Genomic DNA, 15977 nt, shown 5'->3' with positions numbered 1-15977 from the left:
ACTAGTAAGATGCGAACCCTATTGAAATATAATAACCCTTGCATTCATGTTCCTTATGATTGCAAAGTCTGTTTATTTGCAAAAGCATGATATATCTGTGAACTGCTCATATTTAGCGCACCTGTTCCTTTGTATGTAATACTATGATATATCATGTGCTTTGCGAACTTATTTTAATTGTTGCTAAGTGAACTCTTGTATTATGTGATTTCATGCGAAATCTGATAAGTATGCGAGCCTATGCTTAAACTGAACTGGGAATTTATATATTTTCTTGTTATGCAAATTATGTTGTTGTTTGAAAAGTCTAAGTTGTGTTGCGAACTCTTAAATATATTGTAATGAAGCATGTGAACCTACTTATGTTTGTTTGTGAAGCTTGTATGTTTGCTTTTTGTTATTGCTATTGTGTTTTAAGTTAGCGCAACTTTTGTTAAGACTTAGGTGGTGATGGAGGTTAGATTGGAATTCAATGAGGAGCCATTTCAATGGCTAATGTAATTTGTTAAATTTGAGCCAAAACTTTTAAACTAGGTTTAAGGTGTTACGCGTATGTAATGGAGCACACTTTATAATTACGTAAAAGTAATACGAAATTGTCATACTCAAGTAGACTCCAGATATCCTTAGAATGATTGTTCACACCAAAAGTAGGTGGTCTGATTGTAGTAGCAAGTGGCTTGATGTTGGGAATGTTCTTGCTATCAACGAGTGATCTCATGGGAGGTGACTTGTCCGGGAGGTTAGGCAGTCAATGACTTTTCGAAGTATAGACGGTGAAGAGTTATCTATAGATGCTTTTTCGATGTTCTCTTAGACTTCCACGTGTCCAGCCCAAGCGAGAGTATAACAATAGTCCCTCTTAGTCAAAAAGTAGGTTAAAAAGTCACCTATATATCTTTAGATATTCCTACTAGTAAGTTGCACGGGAGGGGAAACAAATAAGAGGTGCAAATGGCTCTGGAGTTGGAAATGAATAAAATCACCATATCAAATCAGGCCGAAATAACCGTTTCCGTCTCTACTATCCTTCATCAAAACAAACGAAATTAAACAACATAAATTACCAATCCATCTATATGGAATATAGTCATGTAAATAAGAGTGGTTCAGGTTTCATTTGGTTGACCAGTGCCTCAAAACATTTGATAGCAAAACCCTGAATTAATAAACGTTATACTTGTATTCTAATATCAAAAAAGGCACAAACAAGCATGCACATGGAAGAAAAAGAAGAAAAACATGAATCCCAGTGGGAACACAAGGTTGAAGGAGTTAGCTCAGAGGAGAAAATGCAGTCATATTATAATTGTATCGAGATAGCTAGGGTTTATCATTTAATGGCATTGCTAACATGTTTGATAGTCTGATAATAGGTCAAAAAAGGAATGTGGAGTTTGAAGTTTAAAGCTTCTTCTACAGTGTGTGAGACCTAGGATTCCACACTTAGTGCTGTAATTTCTGTAGGGACCCCATGAATTGGAAACTTAAGATAAGTTGGGCTCCCTTTCCATCATCAGGTTTGCTTAAAAGCTGTATGATCTGACTCGAAAAAAACCCATTGAAAATTGAAAGTCGTCAGATATTTTAGTTTACAAACTGAAAATCAGAGAGGCAAAGTAACCACGGGGGACCAGTCAACACCAGTGAATTCAGTGAACGATGTTACACTTTGATAATGAAAGTTACTATTCCAAGAAGGAAACAAAGTCCATAAATACTTGATAATGAAAGAGACTCGTGAGTTGTGAGTGATATCCATATTCATCTAGAAGCAGTAGCCAGCAAGGAATTAAAAGTTACCGTTCAATTCCCTCCAATTAAACCCCCAATGGAATGGTTTTTCTAGGTGTCATCTTCTCAAAGAAACGAATATGACTGGATTTGACCATTGGGTGGAGCGTGGCTTATCCATAGAGATAAACGTTATATACAATCCCCCCAATAAAGTGAATACAACTATAAATGGAGACATCATGTGTTATGTCATTAAAACCCACTAATTATTATGCTTAAGTAACTAGTTCTCTCTCTCAACACCTGCAATAGTTCAATTCACCCTCCATGGGTGGTGACAGTTGGACTGGCCCCCTATTTGCCCTTCTAAAAGATGAAACGGTTAGGGTCAAAGTTGTAGTAAAGCCCATGTTTTTCCCTCCAAATACAAAGCTGCATCTGAAACCAATTTTGCTTTACTTTTGTCATTATTTGGTCAGTGTATAAGGAGGCTATGTTTCATCATAGACAAGGGGGGGAAGGTGTGGGGACTAGTGGGAGGTGGCAAGAAAAAACTGAACGGAGGGTGTGGGTTTTTTTCACCAGTAACGAGGGGAAGCTAGACAAGGAGAGAATAACCCCATGATGATGATCCTTCTAAAGATGCTCTCCTTATAGGGGGAATGAACCATCCAATCTGATTATTACATTTTTTATCTTTTTTCAGACTGAAGCTCCACCTTCTCCTCCTCTTCCTCTTCTTTAAATAGGAGAACCTATCAACCCTAGTTCTTATTGTCATTTACACTCTTTCCTCTTTCCCTCCTCTCCGGTGCAACCCAAGGACTGTTTCTTTGCTTTCATGGGAGGTTTGGCAAAGGGCTTCTTACAGAGTTCATTGGCATTCTGTCCACCTCGCACTATCATAGAACAAGTCCTTCCTTTTCTTCTATGGTCTTTCATGGAGGTGGGCATACTGCCAACTGAGCTCTGTTGGCTTCTCTTTGTAAAACTCTTGTGATGCGTTATTAGTTTCTTCATGCTTTTCTCTCCTTTGGAAAAAAAGTTCCAGTTAAAACACCATGCATAGACTATGATTATCTTCATCCACACACATATATATTTATGTTTTACTCTTTTGTATTCTATTTTTCCGGTGATGAATGATGGCGTTGTTGCAGTTTCTTACCCTTTTAGTTTCTAGTTATCTACTAGCTAGGTGAACCTATACAAGCTTTACAATTTTATCTTGCAAAAAAAAGTAAATATGGTGGGAAGAATAAATAATTTACTATATATATGTTTGGTACTTTCATTTCATCATTCTTCTAACGTTTGCAGGGTTTTGATTGCAGCAGTTGTGTACCGACTCCTGAGGTCAAAGGAGGTGAGCAACATTCTATTATTTCTTATCGAATTTGATCGTATTCTATAACCTTTCTTGATCTCCTTTGAGGCTTCGGACTGTAAATTAAGCCTTTTTTTAGCGTATCCATTTTCTACTTTTCATTTTTTTTTTCTTCCTTTAAGGCTTTACCTACCATTCAAATAGTACTTGAAGGCTTTCTTCCTTTTTTGGTTTGCAGTTGAGGTATCTAGGGTTTTATCAGCCTCTTTTGTTTGTATGTATCCCAGTCAGTAAAGATCTATGATTGGAACCATTTATGTAGGTAGAAGGCTATATGTATGTGTATGTTGAATTGATATTAAAAATCCAAGTAAACCCCAGCGTAATTATCATCAAAATCCAAAAGCCAGAAATAAGAAGATTTTGTCAGAGTTTCAGGAGAGACCCTAATGATGACTCTATTGAAGGTTTTGTAACTTAGCTTTTTTGTTTATTGAAAAACAGCTGTCTGATACTGTATTGTAGTGCATATAGACAATCATTTAGAATAATTAATTATCAGGTTACTCATGTAATTAAGAAAAAATTTATGTCCATGGCCTCATGCATGATTGCCACAATGTCCTTTATGAACTCATTTACAGTAATTAAACCATTAGGGGCAGCTCCCTCAAACCTGAAAAGGTAGTCTTTGTGATTGAAATACTGAAAATCCTATTAATTTCTATTGAGTTTTCTTGACATTCCCATTAACTGATCCCACAGACGGTCTAGGAAAGCATCTAATATTCACCCAATTCAACAGTGGTAAATGAATAGCGATACTTATCCACTTCCTTTTCCTTTTATCTGTGAAGCTTGATGGTAAATTATTGAGGGTTCTTGAGGGTGGTCGGTAATTTTGGTCGTAGAAAACGGGATTTTGAGGGTAAAAAAACAAATATAGCTGGTGTAGGAATTGGAGGGTATTCATATTCATCAAGTTATCGTCGTTTTTGAGGTTAATAGGGTAGATATATGGGGCAAAATTAAGGTATATTTTTGAAATGTGATTATCTAGAAAATTATTTTATAATATTTTTATATATAGGAAGATCTTAATTAAAATTCTAAAAAAATTAATATTTGGTTCATTAAGCATTTTCTTATAAATGTAATGATAATTTATTTAATTTACTTTTATTAAATAAAAGGTAATATTTATGTTTTTAATTTTTATAGTAAACTTTATTCTTAACAAATATTTAATAATAAATTTTAATTAATAATTTTAAATATATAATTTTAGTTAAAAGTAAAATTGTTTCAATTTATCTTACATATATTTTCTAAATATAACAATGCATATGTAAAAGTATGGACATATAAGTTTATTTTGGAATCTCTAAGCAAAATTATAAAAATTAAATCATAGAAATGTAAAATTAGAAGTGCTGTGAATTATAATTTTCACACAATTTAAATGGAATAATTTTCTCATATTCTAAAAAAATATTTCATACAAATGTAAGTGCTAAATCAAATTTATAGGTGGGAAAAAAATCTAAGGAAAAACTAGAAAGAAAGAAGAAAATAGTTTGTTTTTTCTTTTATATTAATATTTTAAACTAATATAAAATAGATTAAATTTATCTTAATATATTTTTAACTTTTTAATCTATATAAAAAAATTACATATTCACCTTTTATGATAGAAATCATATTATCATATTTATCAACATATTAAACATTGAAATTATTCAAATCTAAAAATAATTATTACTTTTGATATTACTTAAGAGAGAAAAAATGCATCTAGTGGAGTGTGCATTTAATACCCTTCATTCAACTCTTAAAATCATTATTTCTCTTTTATAATGTTTTATATATCTTCAGTTATTAATAGTGCGTTTAATTAATATATTTTGTGGTTAAATATAATGAATTTTAAATATAGATGTTATTAATTTTGACTTTTTAATGGTATTTGTTTTTCTGTAGGTAGATGCAATATATGTTATGTTGGTAAATAAGCTGAAATATGAAATCTGGGCATGAACGATAGAAACAAGATTTGGCGCCACATCAATTTTGATTTTAGGATTTAAGTATATTTTATAGTTATTTTTATTTTATTTTTTTAAATTTTATTTGTAAAGATATTTTATTAATAGTTTGATTAGTTTAATTAATTAATTAAATGTTTAGTTTGATGTTAGAAGAGTTAATCAAGGAAGGAAATCTTTTGCTTTTAAATATTTTTAGGTTTCTGTTTGCTTTAAATTATATTTGAGTCATTTTTGTTTAAAATGTTACTTTTTAGTTATTTATGTTATCGTTTTGTTACAAAGTGATCACTCTACAGTTAAATTCTGTTACCTTCCTAATAGCAGTCTTATGTGGCAGTCCAAATAATTTTTAAATTTTAACTTGGATTTTCAGTTTTTGAGATGAAAATAAGTTTTTAATTAAATAAATTTAATTTGAATTGCCACGTAGAATATTCAAGTTGGTATTTAAAACTCATTTGGATTGTCACGTAGGACTGTCGTTAGGGAGGTCATGAAACTTAACAGTAGAGTGACAAAATAATAACGTAAGTGACTAAAATGTAATATGAGACAAACAAAAGTAACAATTTTATAGATTACCCTTTCTTTTAACAATTTCATCTATTATTAACTAAATTCATTAATCTAGCTAAAGGTAGATTGAAGATTGATTTTAAATTATGAAATTCAAAAATTATATTGATATTTGTTTTATGTTGGTATTTTTCTATTTTGAAACAGATAGGATGGCCTCTTAATATTGTTATTAGTGTTCCTTTAAGAAAAATCCTTTATTTGATGCTTGGAGTATTAATGTACGGTTGGTTAAAATTATTTTATCCGTAATTTTCATTTTACTTTAATCAAAGAGCAAGTTAATATTGTGCAGTTTAATTACTTTACGAGATAAAGCAACCTAACTTAAATGAGACACACAAATGAGTTTATTGATTAGAATTAAAAATTAAATTGTAAGAGCTGCTATTAAGGTTGTTAGATTGATAAATGGCTTTTCGGGGTTTGAATCTATTTCTTAATTACTTTAATTAGCTTATCATTGAATAAGAAAATATCCATTATCTATAATAATTACAAAATCGAAAGGGCTTCATACCTGAACTTGGAGCTTTCATTATATAGTTTATTTTAATTTATTTTGAATTGTATTATTATTTAAATTTTGTTTACTTATTTTCGTAATAATTTATTTTTTTATTTTTAAATAAAAGGATGGAATTTTCCCATTATGTTCATTTTCGTCTTTGATTTTTTAATAATTTTTATTATACAATATAATTCATTGTGACGTTCGATTTTTAGGATATAGTTGTCCTATTTTTATCTTTTAAAAGTTTTAATTATTATTTTTGTTATACTCTGTAACACCCCTATACTCGATTCGACCTAAGGAACTTGATATAGAAATATTATATTTGGTGCTAAAGTGATTTTGGCTAATCACTAATATACTTGAACATTAAAAAAAAGTATTCACTAAATAAACTTATATTTTAATCCCTACTACTTGGAACACACTTGATCTTCCTAAGTACATGTCATTCAATTTAAAATTTTGAAACATACCCTTTTAGCACTTGGTGATGTGATGAGATGAATGTTCACAACCTCAACTACGACTCTTCAAAATCACTTTACCTACAAGTTGAAAATAAACACGTTAAGTCAATGAAGACTTAGTAAGTACCCATGATATTTAAATTCTATTAAATTTCTTAATTTTCAATATCTCGTTTCTTTGTTTATTTATCATATTCATTTTAACTTTTTACTAAATTCACAATTTAGTCCTTAAGTCCTCAAATCAACTTATAAAATTTACTACTCTTTTATACATGCATCACATTTCACTGTTTAGTGTAAATTTTCATGATTTTCTCACTATTTCTTTCACAATTTATTTTTACATATTTAACTTACTAGTCATTGTTTTTTTTATACTTCCTCAAATACATTCAAATTACTTACATCTTCACTTTACTAATTTAATATTTCAAACATGAATTAGGGATAAACCTTTACCCTGTAACGAAAATTGTTTACCTTTTTAGCAGAGGCCTAGTAGACTAAACAGAACACTTAAGATATACGGAACTAATACAGAGGTGCATTATTATACACTATTAAACAGAGAGCACTAAAGTACTATACAGAGAGTATAAATGTGCTAATAATCGGAGAGCGCACTAAGATTCTTTAATGGCATACCACTAATATTCTAGTAGTTCTAATATCATCTACTTGGGATATTAAAAAGTTAACCAAATTTCTTTTCTTTTTCTTTATATTACGATCCAAACATAGAGATTAGGATTTAGGATTTATATTTTAATTTGACATAATTTTGTTATTCTTTTATATTATCATTAGTTAGTCTAAATAATTGACATCTTTAACTATTTTAATTAAAAAGTTAAGGCATAATTTCTTCTAAAAATACTCAATCTAATTTATCACGTTTTTACTAGAATTTTTTTTTAGGAAAAAATATATTAATATTTTATTTGAAATAATTAAGGATAATAATTATTTGGATTGATTAATGTTATTTTAAAAGTAGAACATCAAATAAAGTCTAATTAAAATATAAAAAGTTAAATTTCAAATGTAATTTGGAGAGGGTTAAAACTGAAAATTTGCCATTTATCTTTTATAATGAAAAGGAAAAAGGCAATGTACACGTATTATGTAGGAAGGCCTCTTTTATTTAGAGTAGTGTAGATTTAGTTAACAAAATTTATAATATCATTGTTATTGGATCCCTAAAAGGCCCAAACCTAGACCAGACTCGATTGCTTGAACGAGCTTTAAGACAAATTAACAACTGGGACCCACTTCTATGTCAGTTCCATATTTATCCTCTGATTTAAATTAATATATTAATTCCATTTTACTCGTTCAGTTAACCAGCTTCAATCGTATACCCTTTTAATTGCATTGACCCTCATCCCCATCACATTACCCACCAATCTAATCTGTTAGCTATCCATAATCATCATCATCATCATCTTTGAGAAGTTCCCATGGCTGATAAATCTGCTTGCAACCCGGACCTCATTATTGCTCATAAATTCCCCGATGTATGTATCTCCTTCTCTTCAATGGATTTCACTGTTTTGTTATGTGTTTCTGTTATTTGATCCTTATCCTAATATTGTTTGCAGACAACTTATGTTTATACTGAGAGGTACTGTTTTGTCCCCCTCCCTTTCCCGAAACTTAATATATAAGGGGCAATTTCCTTTTTGTTTTATCTGAATGACAATGATGTGTTTCCTCCTACACAGAGATGTAGCTGTCTATGCCTTGGGTGTTGGAGCATGTGGTAGGAACGCCGTCGATACTGACGAACTTAAATACGTTTACCATGAAAACGGACAGCAGTTTATCAAGGTTATACTTATACATCACTTGGATGGGTTTTTTTTTTAAAGAACACCAATGTTCTTAATTGGCAAATGCGTTTATATTTGTTGTTGCGGTCTAGCTTAACTTGTTGTATTAAGGGTGAATTGAAATTGCATTTGAACTGCAAATGGGACGCCTAATCTGCCCATAATTGAGTAAAAAAAAGAAACCCTTTTGTGTTAATCGATTAGGGGAGGAAGTGGAGTTGTCTTAATCTGCTCGTAACAAACCTTTGGTGCTTGTTTACTTATGGACATAACATAATACCTTTCCTAATTTCTCCTCCTCCGTCTCAGGTTTTGCCAACATTTTCTACTTTATTTTCACTTAGAGGTCTGCCACAACTTAGTGGTGTGCCTGGCTTAAAGTAAGTTCTTGGCCCGTGCCATTTACCCTGTCTTGTCTTTCTCAAAAATAATCCTGTCTCTCATTATCCCTTTGATTGATTTAAAAGATTTTAACAAATTGTTTAAAGCTTTTAAATATAAACACTTAACATTTCTAGGTTTTTTGTTTTAACAGGTTTGATAAACGTCTTCTGTTGCATGGACAACAATTCATAGAAATACACAAGCCACTTCCTTCAAATGCCTCTGTAAGTCTATAATACTACCAATTGCTAACTCAAAATTTTATCTTAGGTTGAGGACTTCATTCTCTATTCTTTTAAAATAACATTTGGCACATAAATTCGATGCTGTACACTTAAGAGAATATTTGGTCTTCCTGCGGAAATTGTTTTGAAATTGCTGTTTATTACCAGAGTTAATTGTTGTTGTTATTAACTCTTTTTTTCTTGCAGCTACTTAACAAAACAACCATTGCAGGTTTCCATGACAAAGGTTTGTACTCATTACCTGAAATGATGTCAAGTAATTCGGGTGGCATTTGTCACCCTGAAATCGAGTTGTTTATGGCAGTGTAAATCTGTTACTCTCGTAGTCTTTCGCTTTTTATCGATATTGTTGTATTTAAAAGTGAACTTGTTAGGATAACAAGCACAAAGGAATTGGTTGTTGGTTGCTTCGGTATTTTGTTAACCTTGGGAAAACTGTAAAAAGTGAATAGAAAGAGAAGTCATATCTGCAATTCTATTTCGAAAGGATAGTCTTGATGGTTTTTCCCCTCCCCTCTAAATATCAGGTAAAGCAGCAATACTTGAACTTGAAACCAGAAGTTATGAGAAAGAGTCTGGTGAACTATTAACCTTGAATCGGTAAGTTGTATTTCCCCACTATCTGATCTAACACTCTCATGCTGCAGTTTATTAATGTATAAATGAGTCTTCAGGACAAGTGTTTTTCTACGTGGTGCTGGTGGCTTCTCAGATCCATCTAAGCCCTTTACATACTCAAACTATCCAGTCAATCCGGCTTCAGCTATGAAAATCCCAAAAACTCAACCTTCTGCAGTATTTGAGGATTGTACCCAACCACCTCAGGCATGTAGCAACAATACTAGAATTTTACCCTAAGAGCGTTGATGTTTCTTTCAAAATAAAAGAAAAAAAGATATGTTTCCCAGTTAATTCTCTTTTTGTCCATATACTAAAAAGTCTGTGGATTAGTTTGATCTGGTATCAACTTCTGCTTCGACAGCTTGTGCTATGAGATGCTTTTTTATGATGACAAGCGTCTCCAGAAGTTTTGAACTACTATTTTTTGGCTTTGGCAGGCTTTATTGTATAGGTTATCCGGTGACTATAATCCTCTGCATTCAGATCCTATGATTGCAAAGGTCGCAGGGTTAGTTCATTACTTATGTTGAGGCTACTTATGTTGAGGCTATGGCTATTGGTTGCATTACTTGACACAGCTCCTTTGCATCCTAAACTTTTATACTGATTTATGCTTTCCCTATCCCATGTTCATAGATTTTCAAGGCCAATTTTGCATGGATTGTGTACCCTTGGGTTTGCAGTACGGGCTATCATCAAATGTATTTGCAGGGGACACCCAGACATGGTCAAAACCATCTTTGCACGGTTCCTTTTGCATGTGTATCCTGGTGAAGCACTCATCACCGAGATGTGGCTTGAAGGCTTGAGGTACACTTCTTCTTTCTTTTTCTGATAATATTCAAGTGAACGGAGATCTGATGCTGGTGTTATAATCTGCAGGGTCATATATCAGGTAAAGGCGAAAGAAAGGAATCGAGCAGTGCTGTTAGGCTATATTGACCTCCATCGATTAGCAGCTTCACTATAAATCAACTAGGAATCAACTTGATATATATCCGACTTGTGTTATAACTGCTGCTTCAAAGTGCAAACTTCATAATAGGAAACTTAATGAATGGAAAATTTGAAAATGAAGTTGAATTTCTTGAACTTATTGAACATCAAAGTCTGTTGGAATGTGATGTAATAAATACAAACCATTTCTTTTATGTTTGATTGGGGATGTTTTAGTTGTTAATTGTATTGACATGATCTTTATAATCACTATTTTTCCAACACAATAAAGGAAAATGAATTAAAAAGCAGTCCAAAGAACGTTTCTTCATCTTTTTCAGAACTGAAACACAGCCATAAAAACTTTCAGTTCCAGAATTTCTTCAACCATACAGCAGCAAAAAACTTCAAGAAACAAATGCCAAGATAGATGGTTATCCATTACAACAGAGAAAAAATGCGACTCTTAGATTGACATTGACATTGAAATTGAAATGTCAATTTTACATTCTGTCTTCTCTCTTCCTTGGAGCACATGTAATGATTTCATCGACCCTAAGTATCATCTCAGCAGCCTCAGTTGCAGAGAGCAATACAGCTTGCTTGACTTTGAAGGATTCAGAGATTCCTAGCTCAGCCATATCTCCTACCTGTTTATATAATCATAGCAGCAATGAAGAAAAATTAAAGTATCCGAAGCGGTTTTAGAGAAACAAAATCTCTAACTGTACACAATAAATTCATTAGACTCTGTTTTGATTTTTTAGAATAATTGAATTTTAGAATAATTGAATTTCCGCACTTACAGATCCAGAGATGACATCAATCCCTGCATTGCATCCCTCCTTGTGGTGCTCCGCACGAAGCTGGGCCACCAAATCTGCACTGTCCAGACCTGCATTGTCAGCAATAATTGTCGGGATGGCTACAAGTGCCCTCGAGAAAGCTTCAATAGCATGAGATTTCTTCCCAGGAGTCTTGCGTGCTAGCTCATCCACTTCCTTTGCCATTACCATCTCAGGCCATCCACCTCCAAGCAATACCCTAGTGTCATTAACTGTCTGAGACAGTACGCACAAGGCATCATGCAGAGACCTTTCAGCTTCGTCTAGCACATGATGGCTGCCATACACAGTAGCATGTCACCCCAAAGCAAACATATCAATAAGCAAGGAAAACAACTAGAGGAAATAGTTTGACACCATACCTTGCACCTCTCAACACAACAGTACAAGCCTGACCCATTTCAACACCAGAAAAGTGAATTAACTTGTCCTCACCAATCATAATCTCTTCAATAAGCTTGCAATGTCCAAGCTTAACAGACTCTGGGTTGTCAAAGGTTGAAGCAATTTCCCCACCTGTTACCAAAGCCAGACGCTCTATCCCATCAAAATCAGCATGCTCGATTGCAAGTATGCCTGCATCGGCAAAGAGTTCTTCAGGGAAATTGTAGATCAACTGCCTGTTAACGAAGCAGTTAATCCCATGTGCCATGATCTTTTTCACCTTTTCTCTCATCTTTTCCTTCTCAGCCCCTTCAATTTCAGCAACCTTAGACATTGAATCAACACGAACACGTGCACCATATATCTTTACTTTGTCAGTATCCATTGCAGTATTTGCAACCAAAATCTTAGCATTTTCTATCCGTTTTGGCTGTCCAAGCCCTATTTTCTTGTCAAGAATGAATCTGAAATCATAAGATGTAAGTTTAAATAAAAAAAAAATCATATTATGGGAAAGGCTGACATAACTAGGACCCCAGCCAATCCAATCAGAAACGATTACAGTGAATGAAGACAATGCGAAGCTCGCAAGGACTCACCCTTCATCTAAGAAAGAATCCTTCAAGGATCCCCCAGGCTTCTTGATAATTTGGATAGCCTCTAAATTTGTGCTCCCCTGCAGTTGCAAGTAAAAGCATTAAAAATTTGATAAAGAAAAATGAGAAGGGAAACTCAATAACAGCAACCACGGCCAGTTGTGCAAAAAAGAATCCTCAACATAATTCCGAATAGTTGAAACACTAATATTTGATCTTAAAATGTTGGATCGAGAGAAATTATCACCTTTAACCTCATAACAGCATCCACAGCCAGTTGTGCAAAATGTTCTTTATCCTGAGAAAGAATTTTAGAACTCAAAGTGGTCCTTGCAATTTTCATCAAGTCTGACTTGAATTTCTCTGCAAAATTCAGAAATGCCATGCGCTATAAGAAGCAACTACATAGAGTAAAGACAAATTCTAATATGGAAACAACAACTTGATTACAAATTTTATCATGTCAAACACATTAAAAAATCTAGTTCAATCAGGAACCAACAAAGCCTAAAACGTTGGGCAAATAATACAAAATGAAGGCATATCCTACAATCCGCACACAAATAAAGAGAACGTATTCATGTCCAATAATTCACCTGCATTCTCTTTGTTATCCACAACCCTCTGCAACAAAGCATTACGAGCACATTCAGATGCCATTCGGTAACCTATAAAACAAGCATACATTGTTATAAACTCTGAAACTTAACTTATTTGGCAATTGGCAATCAACAAAATAAAAGATAAGGGAAATAACTAAATAATCCCTCTGTCCCAATTAAATTCTCATGGATTAAATTTTTCAAGTCAAATTTTTTAAATTTTGACTTCTGTTATTTAAATATTTTAACTAATTATATTAACAAAAATATATTTAAGAATTATGTTATTCAAAGTTTTTCATATATATATTTTAAAATTTTCATCAATAATAATTAAAATAATAAGTCAGAAGCAACAATAAGTGGATATTGGTACTGTTACTGCACGGCAAGCAAAGGATTGGGGATTCAGTAGTCTCATGTAAGTCAAAATAAAATTACCACAAAGAAGTCAGAACGTGACAATTTTATTGGGACAGAAATAGTATATTACAGATATAATTATGCTGTTATAAGTTCAGGAAAAAATTGAGCAAATAAAATAGAAAATGTAATGCTGGAAATTTTACTCCTATAGGAGTTAAGAGAGAAGTATTAAAGTTTATAGTTATATCTCACGCTCATCTTAATAATATACTTCCTTCAAATTTTCTATGATAGAAGCAAATCAGGAAAAAAGAATCACACTGCTAACATGCCTGACTCTTTCTTCACGCTATATAGATATCAAAACTAGATAACAAGTTAAAGCTCGAAGCAACTTAATGCCTACAGGCCACAAAATGCAACATTTAGTGGAAAGGAAAACAAAAATTAAAGATATTAATAAAAAGATTATACAGGATGAACCGTGACATGCAAGGTGCCATAATGGAGAAGAATAATAGAAAGCAAAGTACTAAATGAGGCTAAAAGAACCTGATATTATAGTCATGGGATGAATCTTTGCAGCCACTAGCTTTTCGGCCTCCCTTAAAAGTTCTCCAGCCAAAACAACAACAGACGTTGTCCCATCACCAACTTCATCATCTTGAACTTTGGAGATGTCTGAATTTCAAATTAAGGATGTAATCTAATAAAATAAAAGCTCTTTCCAGATAAAATCAATGACTGTGTTAGCATGGCTCACTGAACCATTTACAGTTCTGTCATGTACTCTTGTGTACCAATATAACATTGCGAGTTTTAACATGTTGAAGAAACCAAGCAATTTACTCATAAAGTGTAATAACAATGAAGATAATTATAAGGATACCAATTAAAACTTTTGCAGCAGGGTTGTCGATATGCAAGGACTTTAAGATGGTAGCTCCATCATTAGTAACAGTGACTTCATGTCCTCTGCCTGTTGATTGCAAAATTTTATCCTGGCAGATAATTTCACCAATAACAAAGTCAAGGATTTAAAGAACTAGTACTCGCATTTAATCTGTATGCACAATGTGGAAAACTTACCATGCCTTTTGGCCCTAGGGTTGTCTTAACCAAGTCAGTAATTGCAATTGCCCCAACAAATGATGCCTGAATGTAACAAAGCTCATGAATATCAGATGTTACTGAAAATAAAATACCCCAATAATAAGAATGCAATACAAGTATAATCTTAGAATTCCAAAAAAGTAGTAGAAAAAAAATTCATTTAAACCATATTATCAGCATTAAATGTACACAAACTATAAATAATAATGACTCAACTCACCATTCTGGCACGCTCCCCCTTCTCTTCACTAGCGTCATCTTTAAGAATTTTTTCAATCTTTCACATTCAGCCAACCGGTAAGCAATATAAAACTTCAAACCAAATGCATAAATAAATAAATAAAAATCTAACCAACTGACAGTAATTTAGTAGTAGGCAAATAACGCACCGCCATTGAATATAACGTGGTCGAGAGTAGCTGGAGCTTTGGTGCCCAAATAAAGCCCTGAATCACGAGAGCGAAAGAAAAATTTTAGTGTTTTTAATCTAACAATGAAACGAAAAACATCCAAATGCTGCTTAATAAACCATAAACCATAAATTTGTATAATGAGCCGGAGAAATGTTATGCTCAGCAGCACTTTCATTAATCATTCATTTCCTCATTTCACAACCAACAGAACCAAAGTAAACAGTAACATAATCGCGAAAAAATGGAAACAAAGGCTCAAGTTTCAGAAACCCCAGAAAGCTTTGAAATGAATAAAGCTTTTACCTGATCTTAAGCGCGATGTAGAAAATTTGAGATTGAGATCCGAACGAGAACAGAAAATAGAAGCAAGGTTTTGAGGTTTTGGTTGCCTCGGGCCTTTTGCTTGCTCTACTACAAACACCAGTGGTATATACTTTTGAATACTATGCTTATTCGATTTAAATCTGAATTCTGAAAGGCTTCGAGTGAAGTGACCTGAGCGAACTCTCCAGAAGTAGGAATTGTTGAGAAGAAGGGCTATGAACCCTTAACTAATGGGCTTTTACTATATCCCAATTTTAGTCTTAAAAGGCTCGTGAAGTTTATACTTTGCGTTCTCCACCATTTTAGTCTAGAATGCAATTGGTTCAAGCTTTATTTAGGCTATAGGGTCCATAATCATCAATCCCAGATGTAGTTATATGTTATTTTTAATTTTTTTTAGTGAATCATTTGTGAAATGATAAATAGTTTACTTAATTGATTTACTGCTTGAGTTGAAAAGCTCTAAAAAAGCAAAATTTATCATACCATTCATTTAACCTTGTCTGTACTCTGTAGACAGAGTCAGAAGCAATGGCTAGCTTTCCCAGTCCCTAAATTATATATGTAAAAGTATAGTTAATTTATGTTGACCGCTAAGTTTTTATTTGACTTTTGGCCCTTTAATAATATTTTAGTTTAAA

General features: G+C 32.8%; 2 protein-coding genes and 1 long non-coding RNA gene across 3 annotated transcripts; 2 read left to right on the top strand and 1 right to left on the bottom strand.

The window, feature by feature from the left end:
• The first annotated feature begins 2695 nt into the window (after positions 1–2695).
• Positions 2696–5299, top strand: LOC128293340 (uncharacterized). The gene is made up of 2 exons (XR_008283522.1): positions 2696–3103; positions 5045–5299. It is a non-coding gene; the product is annotated as an uncharacterized LOC128293340 (long non-coding RNA).
• Positions 5300–7996: 2697 nt separating this feature from the next.
• Positions 7997–10915, top strand: LOC108453194 (enoyl-CoA hydratase 2, peroxisomal). The gene is made up of 11 exons (XM_017751158.2): positions 7997–8192; positions 8277–8299; positions 8400–8505; positions 8817–8887; positions 9043–9115; positions 9323–9362; positions 9664–9736; positions 9811–9961; positions 10195–10265; positions 10394–10567; positions 10640–10915. Exons 1-11 carry the CDS (start codon positions 8136–8138, stop codon positions 10725–10727), a joined length of 927 nt encoding a protein of 308 aa, XP_017606647.1. The 5' UTR covers positions 7997–8135; the 3' UTR covers positions 10728–10915.
• Positions 10916–10966: 51 nt separating this feature from the next.
• Positions 10967–15643, bottom strand: LOC108453193 (T-complex protein 1 subunit beta-like). Its single transcript, XM_017751157.2, has 12 exons — positions 15316–15643; positions 14989–15045; positions 14820–14876; positions 14576–14641; positions 14376–14487; positions 14039–14167; positions 13115–13186; positions 12766–12881; positions 12522–12598; positions 11901–12386; positions 11500–11815; positions 10967–11343 (listed from the first exon to the last, which is right to left on the bottom strand). The coding sequence occupies exons 2-12, from the start codon at positions 14992–14994 to the stop codon at positions 11197–11199; spliced, it is 1584 nt and encodes a 527-aa protein (XP_017606646.1). The 5' UTR covers positions 14995–15045; positions 15316–15643; the 3' UTR covers positions 10967–11196.
• Between the last annotated feature and the right edge of the window lie 334 nt (positions 15644–15977).

Source organism: Gossypium arboreum, chromosome 5 (genome assembly GCF_025698485.1).
Source record: "Gossypium arboreum isolate Shixiya-1 chromosome 5, ASM2569848v2, whole genome shotgun sequence".
Taxonomy (NCBI): Eukaryota; Viridiplantae; Streptophyta; class Magnoliopsida; order Malvales; family Malvaceae; genus Gossypium; species Gossypium arboreum.
Note: the sequence above shows the minus strand (reverse complement) of the source record. Positions and strands in the feature narration are given on the sequence as shown.

Coding starts and splice junctions, on each gene's coding strand:
- LOC108453194 (XM_017751158.2), top strand. CDS start 8,136: ATGGCTGATAAATCTGCTTGCAACCCGGACCTCATTATTGCTCATAAA. Junction 9,116..9,322: donor CACTTCCTTCAAATGCCTCT/GTAAGTCTATAA, acceptor TTTTTCTTGCAG/CTACTTAACAAAACAACCAT. Junction 9,363..9,663: donor TGCAGGTTTCCATGACAAAG/GTTTGTACTCAT, acceptor TCTAAATATCAG/GTAAAGCAGCAATACTTGAA.
- LOC108453193 (XM_017751157.2), bottom strand. Junction 14,642..14,819: donor AGGGGGAGCGTGCCAGAATG/GTGAGTTGAGTC, acceptor TGTTACATTCAG/GCATCATTTGTTGGGGCAAT. Junction 11,816..11,900: donor GTTGTGTTGAGAGGTGCAAG/GTATGGTGTCAA, acceptor TGTGTATGGCAG/CCATCATGTGCTAGACGAAG.